Below are 21,564 nucleotides of genomic sequence, written 5' to 3'. Positions count from 1 at the left end.
CTTACTCAAAACATAAAGATCTCTACTAGTGAAAATATGATCTTACAAAAATTTTACTCAGGCCGTGATCTCTACTTACCTAAAAATCACCAAGATTAATTTAATTAAAATACATAAATTCTCGAAATGCTGCAATTATATTCCGTTTAACTATCCAATTTCTGCAATTACATTATCTAAATATTTTTTTGATGCTTACATTTTCTAAATATTGACATAGCCCCGTTCGGCTTATCCCATGTTCGGCTTATTTTTTTCGGCTGGAACAGTGTTTTTCTTTCACAGTAATTTGGCCAGAACAGTATTTTTCAGCCAGTTTCAGCCAAGATTCAGCGAGCCGAACGGAGCCATAGCAGCAACGTTAACGCTGCTTAGATTCCCCTTAGTTCAGCGAGCGGATTTACTGGAGCCTGGGCTACAAGACAGGTGAAACAACGCTAGAAATCGAAAGCCATATCTTCATCTCCATCTTCTTCGTCCAGCTCGCTATTCTCCATCCAGCTTCTCGCACTCGAACAGATAAGGCACGTTGTCCTCTGCATTCTCCTTGGTGTCATTCATCTCTATGATACGGATCATCTTCTCAGAGATTGACGATTGAACTGCTCCTTCCGAGATATCCTGTTCCGAGCCTAGCCCAAGAAGCACAATGCATTCGTCTTGGAACTCTTCATCGGTGGACGACAAGATCAGCCCAGCAATTGATTCTGCAAGGTCAGGAACAAATTCACGAACCTGAAATGACATAATGAACAGGATGCGTTAGTTGCCATCATAAGAATAGGATCAACAAGAAAAAAAATGCACCTAACAATCCCATATATGGCCCTAAACAAACAGCTACAAACATTGAGCTCAATAGACATGTTTAAGATCATGAGTCATGACCAGTTGAAAACCAACCAGAAATTCATGTGACCTAGCGATAGAGAATACTCAAGAGTGTAGTTTGAGCCTAGGAAGCTGCAGCTCTATAATAATACAGGGCTCAAGCAGCCCAAAATGCACAGAACTGGAATTCACGCTTGGCAGTTTTGAATGAAAGTGACAGTCTGACAGAATTCACAACAAAGTTAGGAATTAATGGGGTGCAAGTGTCCGCTGAGAAATTTCAAAGCTTAAAACCTCTTATTAAAGACTATGATATGCAAAGTTGCAAACGTGGAAAGGTGTAGGAAAACTGCTGAAAGTTGTACATCTGAACATGTACTACACCTTATGGTACTCTTTTCATGATAGAACATAAGGTGCTTATTATCATGTCATGCTTAGCTTATGTTTCTATCTACTAACTCTAATAAATAGGAGTCCATTTGCAGCGTAGTTGATAGAATAAGACAAACTGTCCGGAGTTAATAAATAGGAGGCATTTTAGCCTTAGCTTCTACCCAAATAGCAACGCGATTTCTTCAGTCCAAAAAAACATACTGAATAAGTTAGTTAATAGTAGTGAAAAACTAAAACGTAAGTAGAAGGCTCATACCCTCTGGCCATGGCAACTAAGAAAATCTCCTGCATGATCTGCTTTCAAGTGAGATAGAGCAGATTTGAGTGCCTTCCTCACAAGGTATCTGTCTTGTTGAGATCCCTGCCGTTCTTGCATAGCAGTGGTTAGAGAAAGTCAAGGATAGACAGAAAATCCACCTTCTATATATACATTGAGGCTTCCATTGAAACAAAAACATCTTGTGAATGTCCAAAAACAAAAAGAGTATGCAGTGCACAGTGTGGAAACTGGATATCATTCATGGTAAGTGTGAATGGCAATATCAATACGAGCAAATGTCATGTTATCCCACTCAAGAACAGCATTTCCTTCATCACCCATCAAACCTCCTTTTAACTTGAAACCATAGCTTTGCCAATCTGTGCTCATCAACACATCAAAAGAGGACTGCGATATCTGACAAGGTACAAAATCTTCAAAGTACAAAACCTGCAATTGTTGCAACCAACAATGGCATAAACTATCAGCTCAGTAGAATCGTGCTTAACTCCTCTAATATCACTGGACACGAGAAAGAATGTCTCATGAGTTATTATATTGTTAGTAAGCAAGTTATAAGTCAAATGAACAAGTCATTTTCCATTGTCAAAGCATAATAAGATTGTCTTGGCATGGGGAATGTGCCGCCTTCAACCTGAATTTGGTACCCAGCCATGCGCTAGACCCTAGAAGAACAACTATTGAGGAAATGAAAATGTATAGCTGAAAACTTTGTGGTTCAAACCTGTGTGAACGGGCAATTTACCATACAACAAGTCGAATCAGATGCAGTCTGTGCAATCACTATGACTACTTCAACATGCAGTCCTTTAGATTTTCTTCTGTCTACATGTTTTGCTGCTCCAGTTCCAATCTTTAGAAGATCTCTGAAGTAAGAAGGAAGAAAAAGTAAAACTTACTAATCATGTTATGGCAGCACAACAACCTGTCGTGAGGATGCATAAGACCATAATTAGATGATACACAACTGCTTATTAGCATGCCAATGGGTGAATATAACGACAACAGACCAGACTACATAAAAGTTTGGACATAGGAGCTTAGCACACACATGCCAGAGAGAATGGGGTTGGGCGATTAGGATGAATATTTTGGAGCATATATTAGCAATTTCAGTAAAATTATCTTAGCAGCGTAGTAGTATGAGAAAAAAATGTAAGACAACCATGATGGAAACGTTATTTTACCTATTCAATGAGCACGCACCACACTTGTCGCAAGTGTTTCCATGGAAGAGTGTGTAGTCTTTAAGACCAGAAACTAGCTGGTCAATACTTGATGCCGTAACAGAATGATGCACATCATCAGAATCTTGTGTTAGACAGACATTTCTGGAATCAGCGTTGCCTGTTTGCTCAACAAAGAGCTCACATGCTAAATTCTAAGTACAAAATAAACAGCCAAACAGGAACTTAAGTTGTCAGCCTAAGAAAAAAGGAGGCAAAACAGAGATTATCAAGTTACATGCGTCCTTGATACTCAACAAGAAAAACTGAAAATATGCCACAACCAATTCAAGTTAAATGTCACACTCACACTAAACGTAATGTGACCGACTGCTGAAAAATGATAATCACTTTTAGACCTGTTATTATGTTTTTTGTTTCAGTTAATCAGCTCAAGGACATATATACACCTATTAGTCTATTACTAACCATTTTTTTTTCCAAGACACTTGTTACTAATATATTCATGGCCAATGAACTTCTGATCAACTATCTCCAGCCATCGACAATATCAAACATATGTTGTAGTCTAAATGTATTCATGTTCTTTCATATCTAGGAGGTTTCAACTTCTAGGATCATGTTGTTTTGCCATTGCAGCATAAACACTGACTAACAAAAAATAATAAGTAAAATCTGAAATCACATTAGAGTAGACAATGAGACATACCCGTACAAATACATTAAAGCTTATGCTTCATATCCTACTTACTACCAAAAAATAATGAACCATACCTAAAAGTAGAAACGCATAAAGAACTGTAATAAAACTAAGCCTCACAAAGTGAATAGGTATACGGAAATCTGTGCTTTTGATATTTTTAAGGTCTGGATGGCATTAAATTTACTATTGTTTGATCAACCAATACAAAGGCAAAGTAAGATGAATATGCTAGAAGGCAACTAAACTAACTTAGCCCTTTGAATAAGAAAGAAAAACATAAGATAATACACATCCATAAAACAGCACTGTTAATGCTAATGTATTAGTCTTTTTTTAGCAGAAAAGTATGTGAGTCTAAGATGCAACAACTAAAGACTGAAGGGATTAAGAATAAGAAAAATCTGAGATCACATTAGAGTAGACAATGAGCCATTTAAGCTGCAAAGGAGCATTGAAAATAAAAGAATGCGAAATACTACACTTCCAACTTGAGGAAAGATAATAGTTCAGATATACTTACTGCTGCTCTTATCGCTTGTATCTGCATAGGTTAAGAAACAAAAAAAAAATCAACTCAGACAATATTGGAGCCAACAACACAAAAGGAACATGCTTAACTGTGTGAGATTGACACTTAATTCTACCGTATTTGCCAATAAATGCCACAGATCTCTACCATAAGATCATTAATAGGATTCTAATACTGATATGTTGAGACACATGTTGATATAGTTTTCATTGATTCCCCGTGTCTGGAGATAGCTGCTCATTGATTAAAGGTTAAAAACTAAATTAGTTCATATAAAGCATTGTTCCTGGGTAGATGGAATGAAGGATAAGGATATGTACGAAGAGTTATTAACTAAGATTTAACATGGGTTTAAAAAACTGTTGGATGATCTATTTGGAAGAAGGGAGAGAGCACTCATGGTGTCAGTTGATCTTGATGGTATCATCACACATTTTTAATCAACTTAAAATTCTCTAGATTCACCATTTATTTTTGTAGTGCCAATTTAGAAACAATAAGTACCTTTTCTTCTAATGAAGGGCGGGCCTGGTGCAAGCGGTAGAGTCTTACCGCCTGTGACCGGAAGGTCCCGGGTTCGAGTCGCGGTCTCCTCGCATTGCACAGGCGAGGGTAAGGCTTGCCACTGACACCCTTCCCCAGACCCCGCACAGAGCGGGAGCTCTCTGCACTGGGTACGCCCTTTTTTTAAGTACCTTTTCTTCTAGGTGAAAGGTGATGCAAACAGATTATTTTGCAGTGGAAAACTAACATCTCATAATTTGAAAACAGGCATCAAACTATTTTCCCTCTTTCAGCTAATGTTAACAGATGATTTTGTAATGAACAAACTTTACTTAGACTCTAGACATGCAATTTCTAGTCTAAGTATTAGCACATCAAAAAGATGAAACAATGTGATACTTCCAGATGTTTGGCAAACAAATCCTGATGGAAGATGACACAAGTTGTAGAAAAGCTGGTTTCAATAGCTAACATTAGAAATTCTGACCATGCTTTTGGCCTTTTTGCTAAGGTTAAGCAGGTAAATAAATATGGCAAAATGAAACCTTTCTGAAGAAGCCAACCAACCATAATATAAGATCATCAACGTCAGCATCATTTGAGAGACAAAGGCAGACTTCAGTTCCACTGTGTTGAGAAACATATCCATGATTTAATCAATCAAGGTATTCATTTGGTGAAATCAAACTAACAGACAGGTACCTGAATCGTGCATGATTTTTGTATGTGGTAGCCAGCTTGCTGAATCTTGCACTTGATATCTCTTCTTGAAAGTTAATTCGATAACGATAAATGGCTTCATCATTGATTCCTACAGAATAGTATATAGGCAAGAAATTATCAATGACTGTATTCATAATATCACAAATGAAATAAAAACAACCTTCTCAGATATATTTTGCCTTTTGCATGCATTGTATATGCAATTGATAGAGATTATGGTACCAACTTGTACACCCAAGAAAAGCGCGCTAAACTGCTAATAGCTCAGTCATCTAAATAGATATAAGTAGGTAGCAGAAAACTTTGATGTACTCTTCTACTGTATAATTCTTTGTTTTGGGGTTTAGCACTTGCAAATTAAGAGAAACTGTAAAGGAAACTACATCGCCAAGGAAGAAAACAGATTAAGAGAAAAAGGAAGCATGAACAACAAATGAAAGTAGTGAGGAAATCAAGGTAAGAGCGAATTTCAAAGAATAATGATGAGAGTCTGATCATAGAATGCTCCCATCTTTGTAGGATTCCCATATATCTGTTTGTTACCATTGCTATCAAGTTCCACAGTTTTCACAACCAACCGAGCAATTTAGAATAGCTAAAATTAACGAACTCCTAGTACAGTTCTTCACATCAACTGATATTCATAACACAAACAGAACACTAAACTATATCATGCAGTGAAACAGAGAACATACCAGTAGTTGTGATTAAGAGTGTGCCATCTGCAAGCAGATAGAAACCACATAAGACAGAGGAAGATGAACAAAAAACAAGAACTATTCCATTTCTGTTTCCCAAGTGATTGTCACACCAAAGTTGGTACTCCATCTGAAGACTCACTTAAAACTATGACCGTGAAGGAAAGTGTCAGTGAAGAACATTTGACCACCTTACCATCGGACAATATTTACTTCCAGATGTATTATTACAAACAAATGCCAATGACAAAATCACTAATCACATCCACGTCTCTTAGGCGGTCTCCATTCTCTAGCATACTGTAACAGAGATGTTGATTGTGGAGAAAACTTAATGGTGATATTACTTATTCATTAAAAAAAAAAACTAGACCAATCTAGGAGGAACTGGTGTCTTTATATTAAGAAGAAAACGGGGCGACCAAATTTGCCTCAACAAGGACTTAACCTGGGTGGTTTGGACATACATCCACACCATAAACCCAACTTCCTACTAGTAACTAGAGAGAGTGTTCCAAACATCGGAACCGAACTTTTTAATGCAATCTGCAAGAGCAGGTGGGCATCACATTGATCACATACCCCATTTCTCTGTGGGAGTCTCACGAGCCAGGGCGTCTAGCTCCAGGAACTCCTCCAGTTTGCTGCCCACCCCAGTGTCCGAAACTGCAACAGCCCACCAAATGTTTAAGCGGTGAACTAATTCTTGAGGGCGCGACGCTCCTCGGGACGTAATAATCGGAATTAAGGACGGAACGCCGCCGCAGGCTACATTACCGGAGACGCGCAGCGTCGAAGAGCTGGCAGGTTCGGCGGGGCGCTTGAGGGAGACCGTGAGCCGGCACGGCGACTCCGACATCCGGCAGCGCTGCACCGCCCAGTATGCCAGCTGAAATAGAGGCGCGGAAAATTTTGTTAGGACGTGTAGTCTGGAAATGGGAGGGGTTTAGCGGGGGAGAGAGAGGTTTACGGAGTGGAGCAACTTCCGGTGGGGAGAGGAGGTGGACGACATGGCGAAGTTGAAGGAGAACACCGGGTGCTTCGGCTGGCGGAGCAGATTCCGAACAGGAAGCTGCGGATCGTTGAGCCGGTCGCCGGAATCCCGCCGCTCTCAAACCGTCGTCTCGGCGCGCCCCAACCTCGCCGCTCCGCCCGACCGAGGGGACGGACAATCAGGATGGGCCGTCAACGTCTGAACGAATTGCGGTAGATAGGCCGATGGTAAAGCCCAGGGAAGGTCGGCCCAGTCCATTTGGCGCTGGCGAGCTCGGCAGGTCGAGGGGGATCTGCTGCTCCAATCCAACTGAGAGCTGCGTGTAGAGCCCAATGCAAATTTCCGCTCCCTCTGCTAGTCTTGGTGACCTGAAACTGAAACCCTAGATTCGCTCCCAGTGGACGGGGTGCCGGTCTGCCGGAGCCTGCCGGCGGCGCTCCACGCGGTTGGGCCGCCGCGCATCCTTCTTGGGGTGGCGGCGTTCGTTTCCTGGTGAGCCGGAGCCAGGTGGATTGGACTGGCAAAAGGAAGACGAGCTGGTGAACAACTGGTACGTGTCCCTCCAGGAGGCAGGAGCGATGTAGTCAATGTATTGTAACAAGGATAATTCTGATACTACCTGCCTCACCTGGTGTTCTACTTTTGTGCAAGCAATTTTCTTTACTTACTGTGTCAGGTTTCAGAACTGTGTACCTTCGATCATAGCAGACGGATAGCTGCACTTGAGACTGAAGATTTTGTATGCTACTTTATTTAAGATATATAAATATACTACTAGTGTACAATATGAGGATAGTTGTGTTCTTCTAAAGTAATTTACGGGCATAATAAAAAGAAGATTGACATTATTTTTTCAGCTCTATAATGGATCCCAACATGAAGCAGCTTCAAGAGGCTCTGGTTGATATTGAGACTGATGCAGAAAAAGTTCTTCTGGCTAGGCATCAGGTTCATATGTGCTAATTTGCTATTGGCTTGCCTTGTTCATACCAGATGGCAGTCTCAATATTACTCTTCTGATTTGTTGATCTCTGTTACTATCAGTTGGTGGAAAATGATAAGATAAGAAATGGTAACAGGGAGGCGCTGACGGCCCTCCGGAAACAAGCTAGGACAACCAAGACTAGTGTGCCATCTCCCTTTGAGGTCATAATGAAAGAGATGGAAAGAAGCTCTGCCAAGCAGCTGATAAAGGAGATATGCCCAAGTTGTGGAGATCATGACCCCAAGGAACATACTTGGCTAATGTTTCCTGGATCAGATATTTTTGCCCGTGTTCCATTTCATGTCGCACACACTGTTGTGGAAAAAGGTATGCTCCAGAACCGTGCCCGTAATAATCAGTGCATTTCAAATTATTAGTGATGTAGAGTCCTTCATTTTTGTAAGATTCCAACAAAAATCTGTTGAAACCTCTGTTTTCCTTTCTCGGCAAAAGGAAGCTAGCAATTTCGCCCAACTATTTATATTGAGGCTATTGCGTTCTTGCCCCTATTTTGAACCCCAATTGTGATTTTACCCTCATTTTCTTACACTTTGTGTTTTTATCCCTGCTTTTCCAAAACGAAGGTTCAGTTTACCCATACTCCGTAAACAGCAGGTAACGGTGTTAAAAAAATTGAAAGATGACGAGTTTGCCCTTCCGAATATTGCGTTTTTGCCCCTATTTCAAACCCCAATTGTGATTTTACCCCCACTTTCTTCCACTTTGTGTTTTTACCCCTACTTTTCCAAAACGAAGGCTCCGTTTAGCCCAATTCTTAACTCAGTTATCTACATCCGGATCAAAGCAATTAAAAATTAACAAAAGCCCTGTGAAAAAGACAAACTTACCCCTTATCTCTCGGACGTCTCTCTCAGGGTCGTCCCTCTCAACGCTAGCAGGCAACGGGCGGCTGGGTGCGGCGGCGGTGGCGGCGGAAGAGCAGCGTCGGGCCGTCGGGCGGGCACGGCGAGCGGGCGCATGCGGCTAGGCGGAGGAAGCGGCGCGGGCGCGCGCGGCTTAGCCTGACGTGGGCGCGTAGCCAGGCACGCGGCTCTGCTTGGCGCGGGCGCGCGCGGCTTGCCCGGCGTCGCGAGCTCGCGTCTCGTGAAAGTAGCCGACCATGGAGTGTGCTGAGTGATAGAGTCCACTTAATGTCGATGCACGCACAGGTGACGGCAGTGGACTGAGTGTGGTGGATCAGCCTCCTCCTCGGCGCCGTTCCGCTGCTCGCGCTCGCTGTGTGGCACAGCAACGACGTCTGCCACTGCGCCTTCTTCGCGCTGAAGCGTTGGCGCCGTCGTGCGAGGCTCCTGCTGGGCCACATGGGCCTCCCATTTGTGGGCGAGAGCCTCTAGCTGCTCTGGTCCATCGCCGAGGTCGTCCCGTCGCTCGCGAGAGCCTCTATCACTCAGCACACTCCATGGTCGTCTGCTTTCACGAGACACGCGCTCGCGACGTCGGTCAAGCCACGCGCCCCCGCGCCAAGCAGAGCCGCATGCTTGGCTGCGCGCCCACGTCAGGCTAAGCCACGCGCGCCCGCGCCGCTTCCTCCGCCTGGCCGCACGCGCCCGCCTGACGGCCCGACGCTGCTCTTCCGCCGCCACCGCCGCCGCACCCAGCCGCCCGCTGCCTGCTAGCGTTGAGAGGGACGACCCTGAGAGAGACGACCGAGAGATAAGGGGTAAGTTTGTTTTTTCACAAGGCTTTTGTTAATTTTTAATTGCTTTGATCCGGATGTAGATAACTGAGTTAAGAATTGGGGTAAACGGAGCCTTCGTTTTGGAAAAGTAGGGGTAAAAACACAAAGTGAAAGAAAGTGGGGTAAAATCACAATTGGGGTTTGAAATAGGGGCAAAAACACAATAGTCGGAAGGGCAAACTCGTCATCTTTCAACTTTTTTAACACCGTTACCTGCTGTTCACGGAGTAGGGGTAAAAACACAAAGTGGAAGAAAATGGGGGTAAAATCACAATTGGAGTTCAAAATAGGGGCAAGAACGCAATAGCCCCATTTATATTCAAGCAGTTCCTCAAGATAATACAGATGACTACCTAACAATTGCATATTTCATTTTGTGATTGGTGTAGACCAAGAACGCCTGGATCTGGATACCAAGAAACTGCAAAGCTTTGTCAAGGAGAAATCACTTGTGATTGCCGAAAAAGGTGCCCTAGCAGGCAAATTCGGTGTTGACACCGTGAAATCTTTGGTCAGCCTTACGGACACAACTAAATCGACACGGGAGGGAGGGGAGGTGAAGTACCAGTTGGGTTGAGTCGTCAATTGTTCAACCACGATAGCTTTCTTGGATATCCGGTGTTTGTTCAGTTAATCCCCTCCCCAAAAGGGATTGGGGGTGTTCTGACTCAATTATCTTCAGTCCACACCGAACTGAACAAGGCTATATGTATATATTTTCTTTGCTTTTGTGTGAAACAAAATTTTGCATGGTTGTTAGCACTAGAGAAAATTTGTTCCGAATTGATGTTGGGTTGTGTATTCTTATTTGCTGTGAGATTGTAGCGCAGTCAGTGTGTAGCTCCTGATGGGGAATCCTTAATGATGGGCTGGGTGTAGGCAAGACTTCAATGTCTATCTAAAAAAAGACAGACCTAGTGCCGGAGGCTCCTACATGAGTGGGGCCTAGGGAAGGAAAAAACCGAGGCAAGCCTTCTTCAATGTCTATCTGATAAAAAAATCTTGCAATTTGAGTCTTAGTGGGTGCAAATTTATCCATTCACTGAAAATCGTAGAAATAGAAATGCAGCATGTCTCCGCGGGAGTGTTCGTCTAGGGCTTGTTTGGAACATAGTAATTTTACAGGAAGGGCCATGTTAGCGTCTGGATGCTCGTGTGCTGCTGCGCCTACCCACGTGCTTCGTGCCCCACGCTCCCAGCCGCATGCGCGAGAGAGGGTGGGAGCACAGCACGTGTACCCGTGTGACCCCGGTTACATGCTCCATCGTGGGAGACCAAGCCTGGTGGTCAATTGGGAGCACAGCATGCATACCCTGTGACCTCGGCTACATGCTCCACCGTGAGAGACCAAGCCTGGTGGTGCACAGTAAGAGCGCGTGGGGAGCTGCACGTGCCGCAACATACTGAAATCAGGTGAAACAATGCAAACATACGTTTGCAACGTATGTGTATAACCACTGCAACATATGCAACATATAGATAAACACACTTACAACATACGTCTGAAAATAGGTGAAACATTTGGAACATACACCTGCAACATACGTGTATAGCCACTGCAATATATGCAACATCTAAGATGAAAACATGCAACATCCAGGTGAAACATTTGAAAAACACACTTGCAACATACGTGTATAGCCACTGCAACATATGCAACATCCAGATGAAACACTTACAACATACGTTTGAAATAGCTAAAACATTTGAAACATACACTTGCAACATAAGTGTATAGCTATTGCAACATATGTAACACCAGATCTACTTTTGCAACGTCTAGATGAAAACATATGCAACATACATCTGAAACGCATGAAACATACGGTTGCAATATGTGCTCATCTACTTGTTGTCGTCTAACGAAGGTTGAAGTGGGTGCGCGCATCACGAGGCGCGCGCGACGCGAGGCACAAGGCATGAGGCGCAAGCGGCGCACGGTGCGTGGCGCAAGGCACGGGGCGGGGGTGCACGGCACGAGGCGGGTCTACCGTGAGGCACATGGTGCGCGGCGGAATGCGGGTCTGGCACTAGGCACAGGGGCACGCGGCATGAGGCGGTTCCATCCGGGTGGAAAGCATCTTTATTTTTTTAATAATAATGGGCTGGTCAGACCTGGTCCGCCGACCCAATGAAGGCACGCGTCCGGTCGGCAGGACGTTCAGCAGAGAGCATTACTGTTATAGGAATCATTGTATGGAAATTTGCAGGAATTAAAAAAAATCATATTGCTAGTTAAGATATGAAATAGCAGGCCCAACAGTATTTTTACAGGAGCCGTATAGAAATTTCACTAGAAATTGAAAACAAAGTTACAGAGATGCCATAGCAGGTCCAACTCCCCAAATAGTGCAAGGATGCAAGGCCGGACGTCATATGGGCCGGTGAATCAAAAAGTACCGACCAGGTCGACTTACTGGGAGGTATCTTTCGGAAAAAGATTTATCTCCCTGACATGTGGGTGTAGGACATGCAGGGCCCACGTGTCAGCGTTCTGGTCGCAGAATCGCCTCTTCCTGTCCGCTGTCCGCCGTCCGCCGGAGCACCGCCGCACCGGAACCGTCGTAAGCCTCCGTGCCCTCGCTCGCGGAGGCGTTGCCACGGGCCGCAGCGCGGTTCCACCTCGGTGGCCGGCGGAGCTGCTCCCTGGCCACAAGAAGCCGTCGCTCTCCCAGCTTTGTACCGGTTCCGATCAGAATATCCGCACCACGAAGGAGCCCCCGCCTCAGGAGTCTCTCGTCGCCGCGATGAAGGTGGAGCTCGCCGCGCGGACCTCTCAGACGAGAAAGGCGGGGGAGGATACCCCGCCGCCGTCTCCGTCAGCCGCTGCTGCGTCGCCCCCGGTGGAGGATGCGCCGCTCCTCCCCGATGCGGGCGTGCGGCGCCGGCCGGCGTGCGGGCGGTTCGCGGAGCGAAGCGGCTCCTTCCGCCGCGAAGTCGGCCGGGCCGCCGCCGAGACCTTCCTCCTCACGAGGCTCACCCTGATCCTCCTCCGCTACCTCGGGTAGGCATGAACTCCGCTTCTCTGGCTGCTAATTGCGCTTTGCTTTGTTGTGCGATGTGCCATTTGCTTGTTTACTGCGACCTCTAGTTGGACTTGCACAGTTTCACTTGTGCTTTGCTCTCTCCTGGTACACCTACGTGCTCGATGACATTTGCAAATTTGTCTGCGCGGAAAGAATGTCTTTGTTGGAAAAATGGACAATTTGTGTGACATGCCATATTTAGCATCAATTTAAGTGATATTTTCTAGATAATTTGATTGGAAGTGTGTTCAGACGGCCTTTTATGAGAGAGACTACATACTTTTGTTCGGTTAATAACATGTTAAGTTTATGCAGGATAGACTACAGATGGATCCGGCAGTTCCTAGCCCTCTGCTGTTATACCCTCTTGCTGATGCCAGGTTTTATTCAAGGTTGGTGTTGCTCGAGATTTGTCATTGTTTTATTATCTGTGTATCTGGTTCATTTTTGTTCTTGAAAAAGCGTGGGTGATATAGCTTGTTCAATTGAACTCACACAATGCAACTGACTGTGCTACTACCTTAATGGATTTTGCTCTACTCCAGTTGTATATTATTATTTCTTCTCTAGCCAAGTCCATAGAAGTGTTGTATATGGAGATCAGCCAAGAAACAGGTACTTCATTTGATTCTACTACCATGTAACTAATATTTCTACTTGATAAATCATTTGGTAAGTTTCATTGCAGACTGGACCTGTATATGCCCACTAGTACGACAGGGTTAAAGCCAGTTGTGGCATTTGTGACTGGTGGAGCGTGGATCATAGGGTGAGTGGAAGTATGTACTATCTTGAACCCCCCAAACCATTTTTTGATATTCTTGCTATTGCAAACTTTGATTCTGTCTTGATTCAATGACTGCATATCAAATTATATATTTCTCAGGTACAAAGGGTGGGGAGCCCTTTTAGGCAGACGCTTAGCAGAAAGAGGCATCATAGTTGCATGCATTGATTACAGGTACTCTGAATGTATTTCCTATGCAAAGCAGCATAATCATTCAGGCCATAGTCACTGAGGATGTAAATGCTTTGTTTTCAGAAACTTTCCTCAGGGGACTATTGGTGACATGGTAGAAGATGCTTCTCAAGGAATAGCTTTTGTCTGCAAGAATATAACAAGTTATGGAGGTGAACCTAGCAGGTTTATAACCTACCCTTGTGTACATATTTGCTTACTATCACAAAAATGAAATAGTTCTTACTTGTTTTTTTCCAAAGTATTTATCTTCCTAAAAAAAAATGTGCAGTGTATTGAAAAAACTGAATGAAAAAGTATAGACCTCTGTCCTGAGATGACATATTTGAAGTACTTCTGTTCTTACATATGCAGGATATATCTTGTTGGACAATCAGCTGGTGCACATATTGCTGCTTGTGCTCTCTTAAATCAGGCCATTAGAGAATGTGGTGAAGGAGATACTTCCTCTTGGAGTGTATCACAGCTAAAAGCCTACTTTGGTATTTCTGGCGGGTAAAACATTCATGTCTCTTTGAATAGTATATATATTACAGAAAAATAAACTATATGGTTTTCTATTTGAATTTATGCATAGTGTCACTACTTTTTTTTTCTCTAATATTCGCAGCTCTGCCAATCTACCATTACCCTTATTTCCTTTTTTTTTTAGGGGACCATTACCCTTATTTCTGTACACCATTTTCTCTTCTCCTACGCAGCCACGTCATCGCCTTTTCCTGAGAGTAGGTTTCTGGCTGCAATATATATGTCGTTGCCGAGTGGAGAGATTATATGACTATTCTAGATTCAATTGATGAATTTAGCCTTTGCAGTAGTGAGTGGGATGGCAACTTATAAGAACCTTCTATACTATGTTTAGGTATCAATCAAGTTTCCAAAGATAGCATAAATTATGGACCCTTTTACACCATCTGTCCCTTTTTTAAGTGTCGCTATGGTATTCGTGCTGATCAAACTTTCTTAAGTTTGACTAGGTTTGTAGAAAAGCTTAGCAACATTTGTATCTCTAAATAAGTTTATTATGAAAATATATCCAACGATCTATCTAATGATACTAATTATGTACCATAAATATTAATATTTTATTGTGTATATTTGGTCAAAGTCGAGTACGTTTGACTTGTCGGGAAATAAGAACGACAGTTAAAAGGGGACAGAGGGAGTTGCACTGTACTTTAGCATTTATTTGTGGGGGAAATGGATCGATTGGGATGGGCTTGAACTTTTGTGTATGATCTCTACAGGTACAACCTCCTTAACTTGGTTGATCATTTCCATAGACGTGGCCTTTACCGGTCCATCTTTCTCAGGTTCACTGTTAGTGTTTATTCATGTCTTCTATATAAAATCGTGATCCTGTGAGTGTATTGTGACTTTATTTTGATAATATTTTTCCAGTATTATGGAAGGTGAAGAATCACTCCAGAAATTCTCTCCACAAGTGATGATTATGCAATCATCTGCTAGGTCTGCAGTTTCTTTATTGCCTCGTATCATCCTTTTCCATGGGACAAGTGATTATTCAATACCTTCAGTTGAAAGGTGCGTCACAAATTTTATATTTAACATAGGGTGCATTGTAAATCCATATTCTTGCTGTTTTATATGATTCCCGGTACTGTTAGGATATTAAAGAAAATAAAAAAGACAATATCTGTGTGCTCGAGCAGTAGATACAGAGGACAATTTACTGGTTACCTCTTGTTATGTTTGGCCCACTTTAATGTGCTTTTCAATTTATTGTTTGGAATTACTTTAATATGTAAACCTTCTTCACAAGGTTGTAGAAACACTATACTTATTTGATGACTAATCTAAAAATGCAGCCAAGCGTTCACTGATGCTTTACAACAGCAAGGTGCAAAAGCAGATTTATTTCTGTATGAAGGGAAGACACATACTGATTTGTTCCTTCAGGTAGTCATTGTACCAAAAGTGCTATTCGGGTTTTCTTTATTTTCTGACTCAATAACAATTTTGAACAAAGCTCAGTCTTGTGGAAGACCCCTCCTTTTTCTTATCCCAAGTGATAAATCAATTCATCAAACATAAAATTGTTTTTCAGTAACTAATTAATTTTATGCACAGGATCCTCTTCGGGGTGGCAGAGATAAAATGCTCGAAGAGATCGCCGGTGTGATACACAGTGAAGATCCAGACGTATCTGCCCAGCACCTCGACGTGGCTGTTGCAAGGCGTCTTGTTCCTGAGTTCATGCTGAAGCTTGCTGGGAAAGTAAGCCCTTTCTGAAGCTGCTAGTTTGATTGCGATAGTAACCAGATGGAACTGTAAGATTATGTACATTAGGGGAATGGAATCTGACGCTAAATGGATCCTGCGATCGGGAGTATTCTTTCTTCTGAGAAAAGGGTCATGGAAATTGTGTCGCTCCCTGATTAGCTACTCAGGTCGTTCACTTGTCTACAGGTTTTAAACACCTTGGGACCCTTGTTTACACTCACTGCTTTTAAAAACTTGTCAGCGAACGAACAGTGTTTTCTTCTCACAACAAATTAGCATAAGCATAAGCATAAGCCAAATTTAGCTTATGACATCTATGCACTAACACCTTTGATTGCGAGTATATAATTACCATGTTATTGCAGGTTTATTAAATTCTTCAGCCATCTTTCTCATCCACTCGTAATTTTATAACCCCTCGTCCATTGAATCATATCTACCCAAATGCTTCTTTCCGCACGCTTGTGCTTGTGCGGAGACGTTTCGGCGTGCATGCACTAGAAGCCAAAAAAATTGCAGACGAACTCACCTACTATCGCCGCTGCAAGAGAAGGTTGCACCGTTAGCGTTTGGGGTTTCAGGTTTGGCTTAGAAGGAAGCTTCTGGAGAGGATGCAAGACCAGCGGCGGCGGTGGTCAAGACGAAGGCGGAGGGCGGGGCTGCTGAGCACCACCCGCGGGGCGGTGGGAGAGGCCAGTTGGGTGAATGGGATAGGGAAATAAAGAGTAGCATACCCATTTCATACCCCTTCCTGCTATCCCAATCTATTTCCCAATCCCTATCCCAATCCAAACATGCCCTGAATGATATGATCTACTTCATATCATCATGTGACATTGTCCATCGATCTCAACATCACTTACTCTTCACCGTTGCCCTTGTCCATTGGTGCCAAATCATTGTCCAAGCTTCTCCACCACGTGCGGTGTGTCGCTCCAAAGCCTCTGACTTGTGCTTCACACTTGCAACCGGTCCATCGACGCTAAGGTTTGTCTTGATCTTCTCCACCGAGTCACATGACTCCATGTTATGTCTCATATGCAAGAGCTCTTTTATCATATGTGTGAGCATTGCAACATATCCAAGCCATTTTCACCTCCATGGCATAGGTTGCTCACACTAATGTACCTATGGACTAATCACATGTGTATCTCACATAAACACTTATTAGTCTACCTAGGTTGTCACTCAATTACCAAAACTAAACAAGGACCTTTCACCACTTCAGAATGGTTCATCACCACAATATAAGATTCCCTTGTAGGTCTTCGCCACGACTACAAGGGAAACTCCTCGCCTAGCGAAAACAAAAGAAAACACAAGCTTCAACTACATCCGTAACACCACCATCACTTTCGGCTCAAGGGGCTTGCCCAATGCGTCAACTTCACCTTCACCAACACTTCGGCAAGGGGCTCCACCATCGACCTCGACGACATCGACTTCATCTTCGCCAACACTTCGGTGCGGGACTTCGCCACCGACCTTGGTGACATCTATTTCACCTTCGCCAACACTTCAGCGAGAGGCTTCACCAATCACCACCGACCTCGGCGACATCGACTTCACCTTTGCCAACACTTTTCCAAGGGGCTCCACCATTGACCTCGGCGACATTGACTTCACTTTCGTCAACACTTCGGCAAGGGGCTTCGCCACCGACCTCGGCGACATCAACCTCACCTTTGCCATCACTTCGGCGAGGGGCTCCTCCATCGACCTCAGCAACATCAACTTCACCTCCGCCAACACTTCGGCGAGGGGCTTTGCTACTGACCTCGGCGACATCAACTTCACCTTCGCCAACCCTTCAACTAGGGCCTCCGCCACCGACCTCGGCGACATCAACTTCACCTTCGCCAACACTTCGGTGAGCTGCCATCGATGTTAGCGACATCGACATCACTGCCTCGTCATCTTGCTCGGTGCAAGGGGCTCGCCAGTCTACTGTGGTGATGACTATGTCAACGCCTTAACATCACACTCGGTCGAGGATTTGCCAGCACCTTTGGTATTGTTGACAACATCGCATCACCATCTCGCTCGACGCAAGGGGCTCACCAGTGTACTTCGGCCATGACTTCATCAATGCCTCGTCCTCATGTTCGGATCGAGGGTTCGTAGTCGCCTCTAGCATCATCGACAACATCGTGTCACAATCTTACTTGCACGCAAGGGGCTCGTTGATCTACTTCATCGGTGACTTCATCAATGCCTTGACCTCACGTTCGGATCAAAAGGTCCATAGTTGCCTCCGGCATCATCGACAACATTGCGTCACCATCTCGCTTGACGCAAGGGGCTCACCGGTCTACTTCGTCGAGACTTCACCATCACCTCGACATCATGTTCAAATCGAGGATTCATTGTCGCTTTGGCACCATCAACACACTGCCTCACCATCTTGCTCGGTGCAAGGGGCTCACCTGTCTACTTTGGTGGTGACTCCGTCAATGCCTCAACATCACTTTTTGCTCGAGAATTCACCGACAGCTTCAGCACCATCGGCATCATCACCGACTTGCCCGTCTACTTTGGCATCAACTTCAGCTTTCCTCGGCTACCTTTGTCCTTGGGGCTCGTCGTCATCACTAGCATTCACTATAGCTTTGCTTAACCAAACCTTCTCCCAGGGCTCACAACCATCTTCAACGATGACTTCAACTTTGCCCTGCCATTACCTTTGGCTCGAGTGGTACATCGACCACTTTGGTGATGCCTATGACTTTTCCCGGATGTACCTCCAACTTTAGCAACATCTACAAACCAGAAGAACCTCATCCCAAGTTCATTATCACTATGTCAACTAGGCACAAGACCTTCGTCAGCTCATAAGAACCAGTTAAGAGGGGCTAGGGGTGCATCGGAGACCCAATTCAACCTAGAGGACATGTCTTGCCCGGTGCTCATGAGCCGAAGGAAGCAAAGCCCTGACAGCTACAAAACTACTCCATCTATTCCCACCTTGACAAATGTGTCATCATCAACCTTCGGTGACAAGTCCAACATCTGTCTACGTTTGACGACTATACAACAACAACAACAAAGTCTTTAAGTCCCAAACAAGTTGGGGTAGGCTAGAGTTGAAACCCAGCAGAAGCAATCAAGGTTCAGGCATGTGAATAGTATTTTTCAAGCGCTCCTATCTAAGGCTAAGTCTTTGGGTATATTCCATCCTTTCAAGTCTCTTTTTATTGCCTCTACCCAAGTCAACTTTGGTCTTCCTCTACCTCTCTTCACGTTACTATCCTGGTTTAGGATTCTACTATGCACCGGTGCCTCTGGAGGTCTCCGTTGGACATGTCCAAACCATCTCAACTGGTGTTGGACAAGCTTTTCTTCAATTGGTGCTACCCCTAATCTATCACGTATATCATCGTTCCGAACTCGATCCCTTCTTGTATGACCGCAAATCCAACGCAACATACGCATTTTCGCGACACTTATCTGTTGAACATGTCGTCTTTTCGTAGGCCAACATTCTGCACCATACAACATAGTAGGTCTAATCGCCGTCCTATAAAACTTGCCTTTTAGCTTCTGTGATACCTTTTGTCACATAGGACACCAGATGCTTGGTGCCACTTCATCCACCCTGCTTTGATTCTATGGCTAACATCTTCATCAATATCCCCGTCTCTCTGTAGCATTGATCCTAAATATCGAAAGGTATCCTTCCTAGGCACTACTTGACCTTCCAAACTAATATCCTCCTCCTCCCGAGTAGTAGTGCCGAAGTCACATCTCATATACTCAGTTTTAGTTCTACTGAGTCTAAAACCTTTAGACTCCAAAGTCTCCCGCCATAACTTCAGTTTCTGATTTACTCCTGTCCGACTTTCATCAACTAGCACTACATCGTCCGCGAAAAGCATACACCAAGGGATGTCCCCTTGTATGTCCCTTATGACCTCATTCATCACTAAGGCAAACAAATAATGGCTCAAAGCTGACCCTTGATGTAGTCCTATCCTAATCAAAAAGTCATTCGTGTCTTCATTACTTGTTCGAACACTAGTCACAACATTGTTGTACATGTCCTTAATGAGCCCGACGTACTTCGTTGGGACTTTATGTTTGTCCAAAGCCCACCACATAACATTCATTGGTATTTTATCATAAGCCTTCTCCAAGTCAATAAAAATCATGTGTAGGTCCTTCTTCTTCTCTCTATATCGCTCCATAACTTGTCTTATTAAGGAAATGGCTTCCATGGTTGACCTTCCGGGCATGAAACCAAATTGGTTCATAGAGACCCACGTTATTGCTCTCAAGCGATGCTCGATAACTCTCTCCCATAGCTTCATAGTATGGCTCATCAACTTAATTCTCCGGTAATTAGTACAACTTTGAATATCCCCTTTATTCTTGTATATCAGTACCAATATACTTCTCCTCCACTCGTCAGACATCTTGTTCGATCGAAAAATATGGTAAAACAGCTTGGTTAGCCATACTATAGCTATGTCCCCAAGGCATCTCCACACCTCGATTGGGATACCATCCGGTCCCATCGCCTTACCTCCTTTCATCCTTTTCAACGCCTCTCTGACCTCAGATTATTGGATTCTTCGCACAAAGCGCCTATTGGTGTCATCAAAAGAGTCATCCAACTGAAAGGTTGTGTCCGTATTCTCACCATTGAATAATTTGTCAAGATACTTTTGCCATCGATGTTGGATCTCATCCTCCTTCACTAAGAGATGCTCCCTTTCATCCTTAATGCTTCCACTACTATGACTACTTTGGCTACAGAGAGCTACCCCTAGAGAGGTGTAGACCCTCACAGCAGCTGAGATAGGTGTCGACCTTCACAAACGAAAAGTCGTCATCATCATATCATGGCCTCCGACCTTCACCGCCAAAACACTTCCTACTGCACCTACCGAAGCTTGAGACAGACATCGGAATTGTACTCTTGGGCCTTTTTTTCCTTTTATTGTAGTAACTAGGTTTTGTTATACCTGCCAAAGCCCAGTGGCTAAGGGGCTACTATTGGGGGTAGGTGCGGCTACGCCTTACCCCCTTCCATGTAAAAAGGCCCAAGGCCCAAGAGGTCCATGGATCTCCATGTAATTTGTAAACCGATGGGGTAGGAAAATAATTGCCTCCTCCCACCTCCCCTCTTTATAAAGCCCAAGGAACAAGGGGTTCCTCTCATTCTTCAAACCCTAGTCTTTAGTATCTCATCCCATTTCCTTTTTCCTATACGGACCCGGTCTTTAGTACCCTAGTCTTTAGTTATTCACATCGGTAGATAGGTACAAAGCCATATATATTGTACGGGATCTAGTCATTAGTATTACCTCTCATTTCCTTTTTCGTGTTCGAGAGCAATACATGTGTGATGTTTGTATCGTTGTTGACCAAGTTCGATGCGTTTAGGGTAAATTTTTTTTTCTTATAATTACGGTTCCAGTAGTTTTATCTATTTTAAGTATATATGAGCTATTGAGTTGAGTATTGTTTATCTTTTTTAAATTAACATGAACTATGACTCTATTGATGTTGGTACTCTCTCAATCGTAAAGCTGAATTGATGACAAGAGTACTGCTCAAATGATTTTGTCTTTTACATTTCCTGAAGCTCATCGCGAGGCCCTGACTTTCTTGGGTATAAACTGGCCCCTATCACCCGGTGGTCGCTGCACCACCGATCGTCCCTACTCCGGAAACATCGGTGGTTGCCGCTCTAGAAGCACCGGTCATCCCCACTCCACAAGCCTCAGCAGTCTACTGAAGTTCTAAGAGGGTGGCTTCACCTTCGCTGTTGTAGCCGCAGCCTC

The 21,564-nt window shown here is 44.0% G+C and overlaps 2 protein-coding genes and 1 pseudogene across 3 annotated transcripts; 2 read left to right on the top strand and 1 right to left on the bottom strand.

The window, feature by feature from the left end:
- Positions 1-68: 68 nt before the first annotated feature.
- Positions 69-6,972, bottom strand: LOC136529502 (type 2 DNA topoisomerase 6 subunit B-like). Of its 2 annotated transcripts, none has more exons than XM_066522573.1 (12): positions 6,822-6,972; positions 6,629-6,740; positions 6,434-6,517; positions 5,849-5,875; positions 5,133-5,241; positions 4,976-5,057; positions 3,918-3,938; positions 2,695-2,888; positions 2,232-2,373; positions 1,743-1,936; positions 1,484-1,607; positions 69-735 (listed from the first exon to the last, which is right to left on the bottom strand). In XM_066522573.1, the coding sequence occupies exons 1-12, from the start codon at positions 6,861-6,863 to the stop codon at positions 487-489; spliced, it is 1,380 nt and encodes a 459-aa protein (XP_066378670.1). In that variant the 5' UTR covers positions 6,864-6,972; the 3' UTR covers positions 69-486. The 2 variants fall into 2 exon arrangements, with proteins under 2 accessions (XP_066378670.1, XP_066378671.1); XM_066522574.1 differs by having other exon boundaries at positions 2,253-2,373.
- A 193-nt stretch (positions 6,973-7,165) lies between these two features.
- On the top strand, positions 7,166-10,484 carry LOC136528639 (uncharacterized). The gene is made up of 4 exons (XM_066521596.1): positions 7,166-7,395; positions 7,703-7,793; positions 7,890-8,157; positions 9,919-10,484. The coding sequence occupies exons 2-4, from the start codon at positions 7,710-7,712 to the stop codon at positions 10,104-10,106; spliced, it is 540 nt and encodes a 179-aa protein (XP_066377693.1). The 5' UTR covers positions 7,166-7,395; positions 7,703-7,709; the 3' UTR covers positions 10,107-10,484.
- A 1,348-nt stretch (positions 10,485-11,832) lies between these two features.
- On the top strand, positions 11,833-21,564 carry LOC136527097 (probable isoprenylcysteine alpha-carbonyl methylesterase ICMEL1; annotated as a pseudogene).

Source organism: Miscanthus floridulus, chromosome 19, assembly GCF_019320115.1.
Source record: "Miscanthus floridulus cultivar M001 chromosome 19, ASM1932011v1, whole genome shotgun sequence".
Taxonomy (NCBI): Eukaryota; Viridiplantae; Streptophyta; class Magnoliopsida; order Poales; family Poaceae; genus Miscanthus; species Miscanthus floridulus.
The sequence above is the reverse complement of the archived record's forward strand: the minus strand, read 5'-3'. Positions and strand labels throughout refer to the sequence as shown.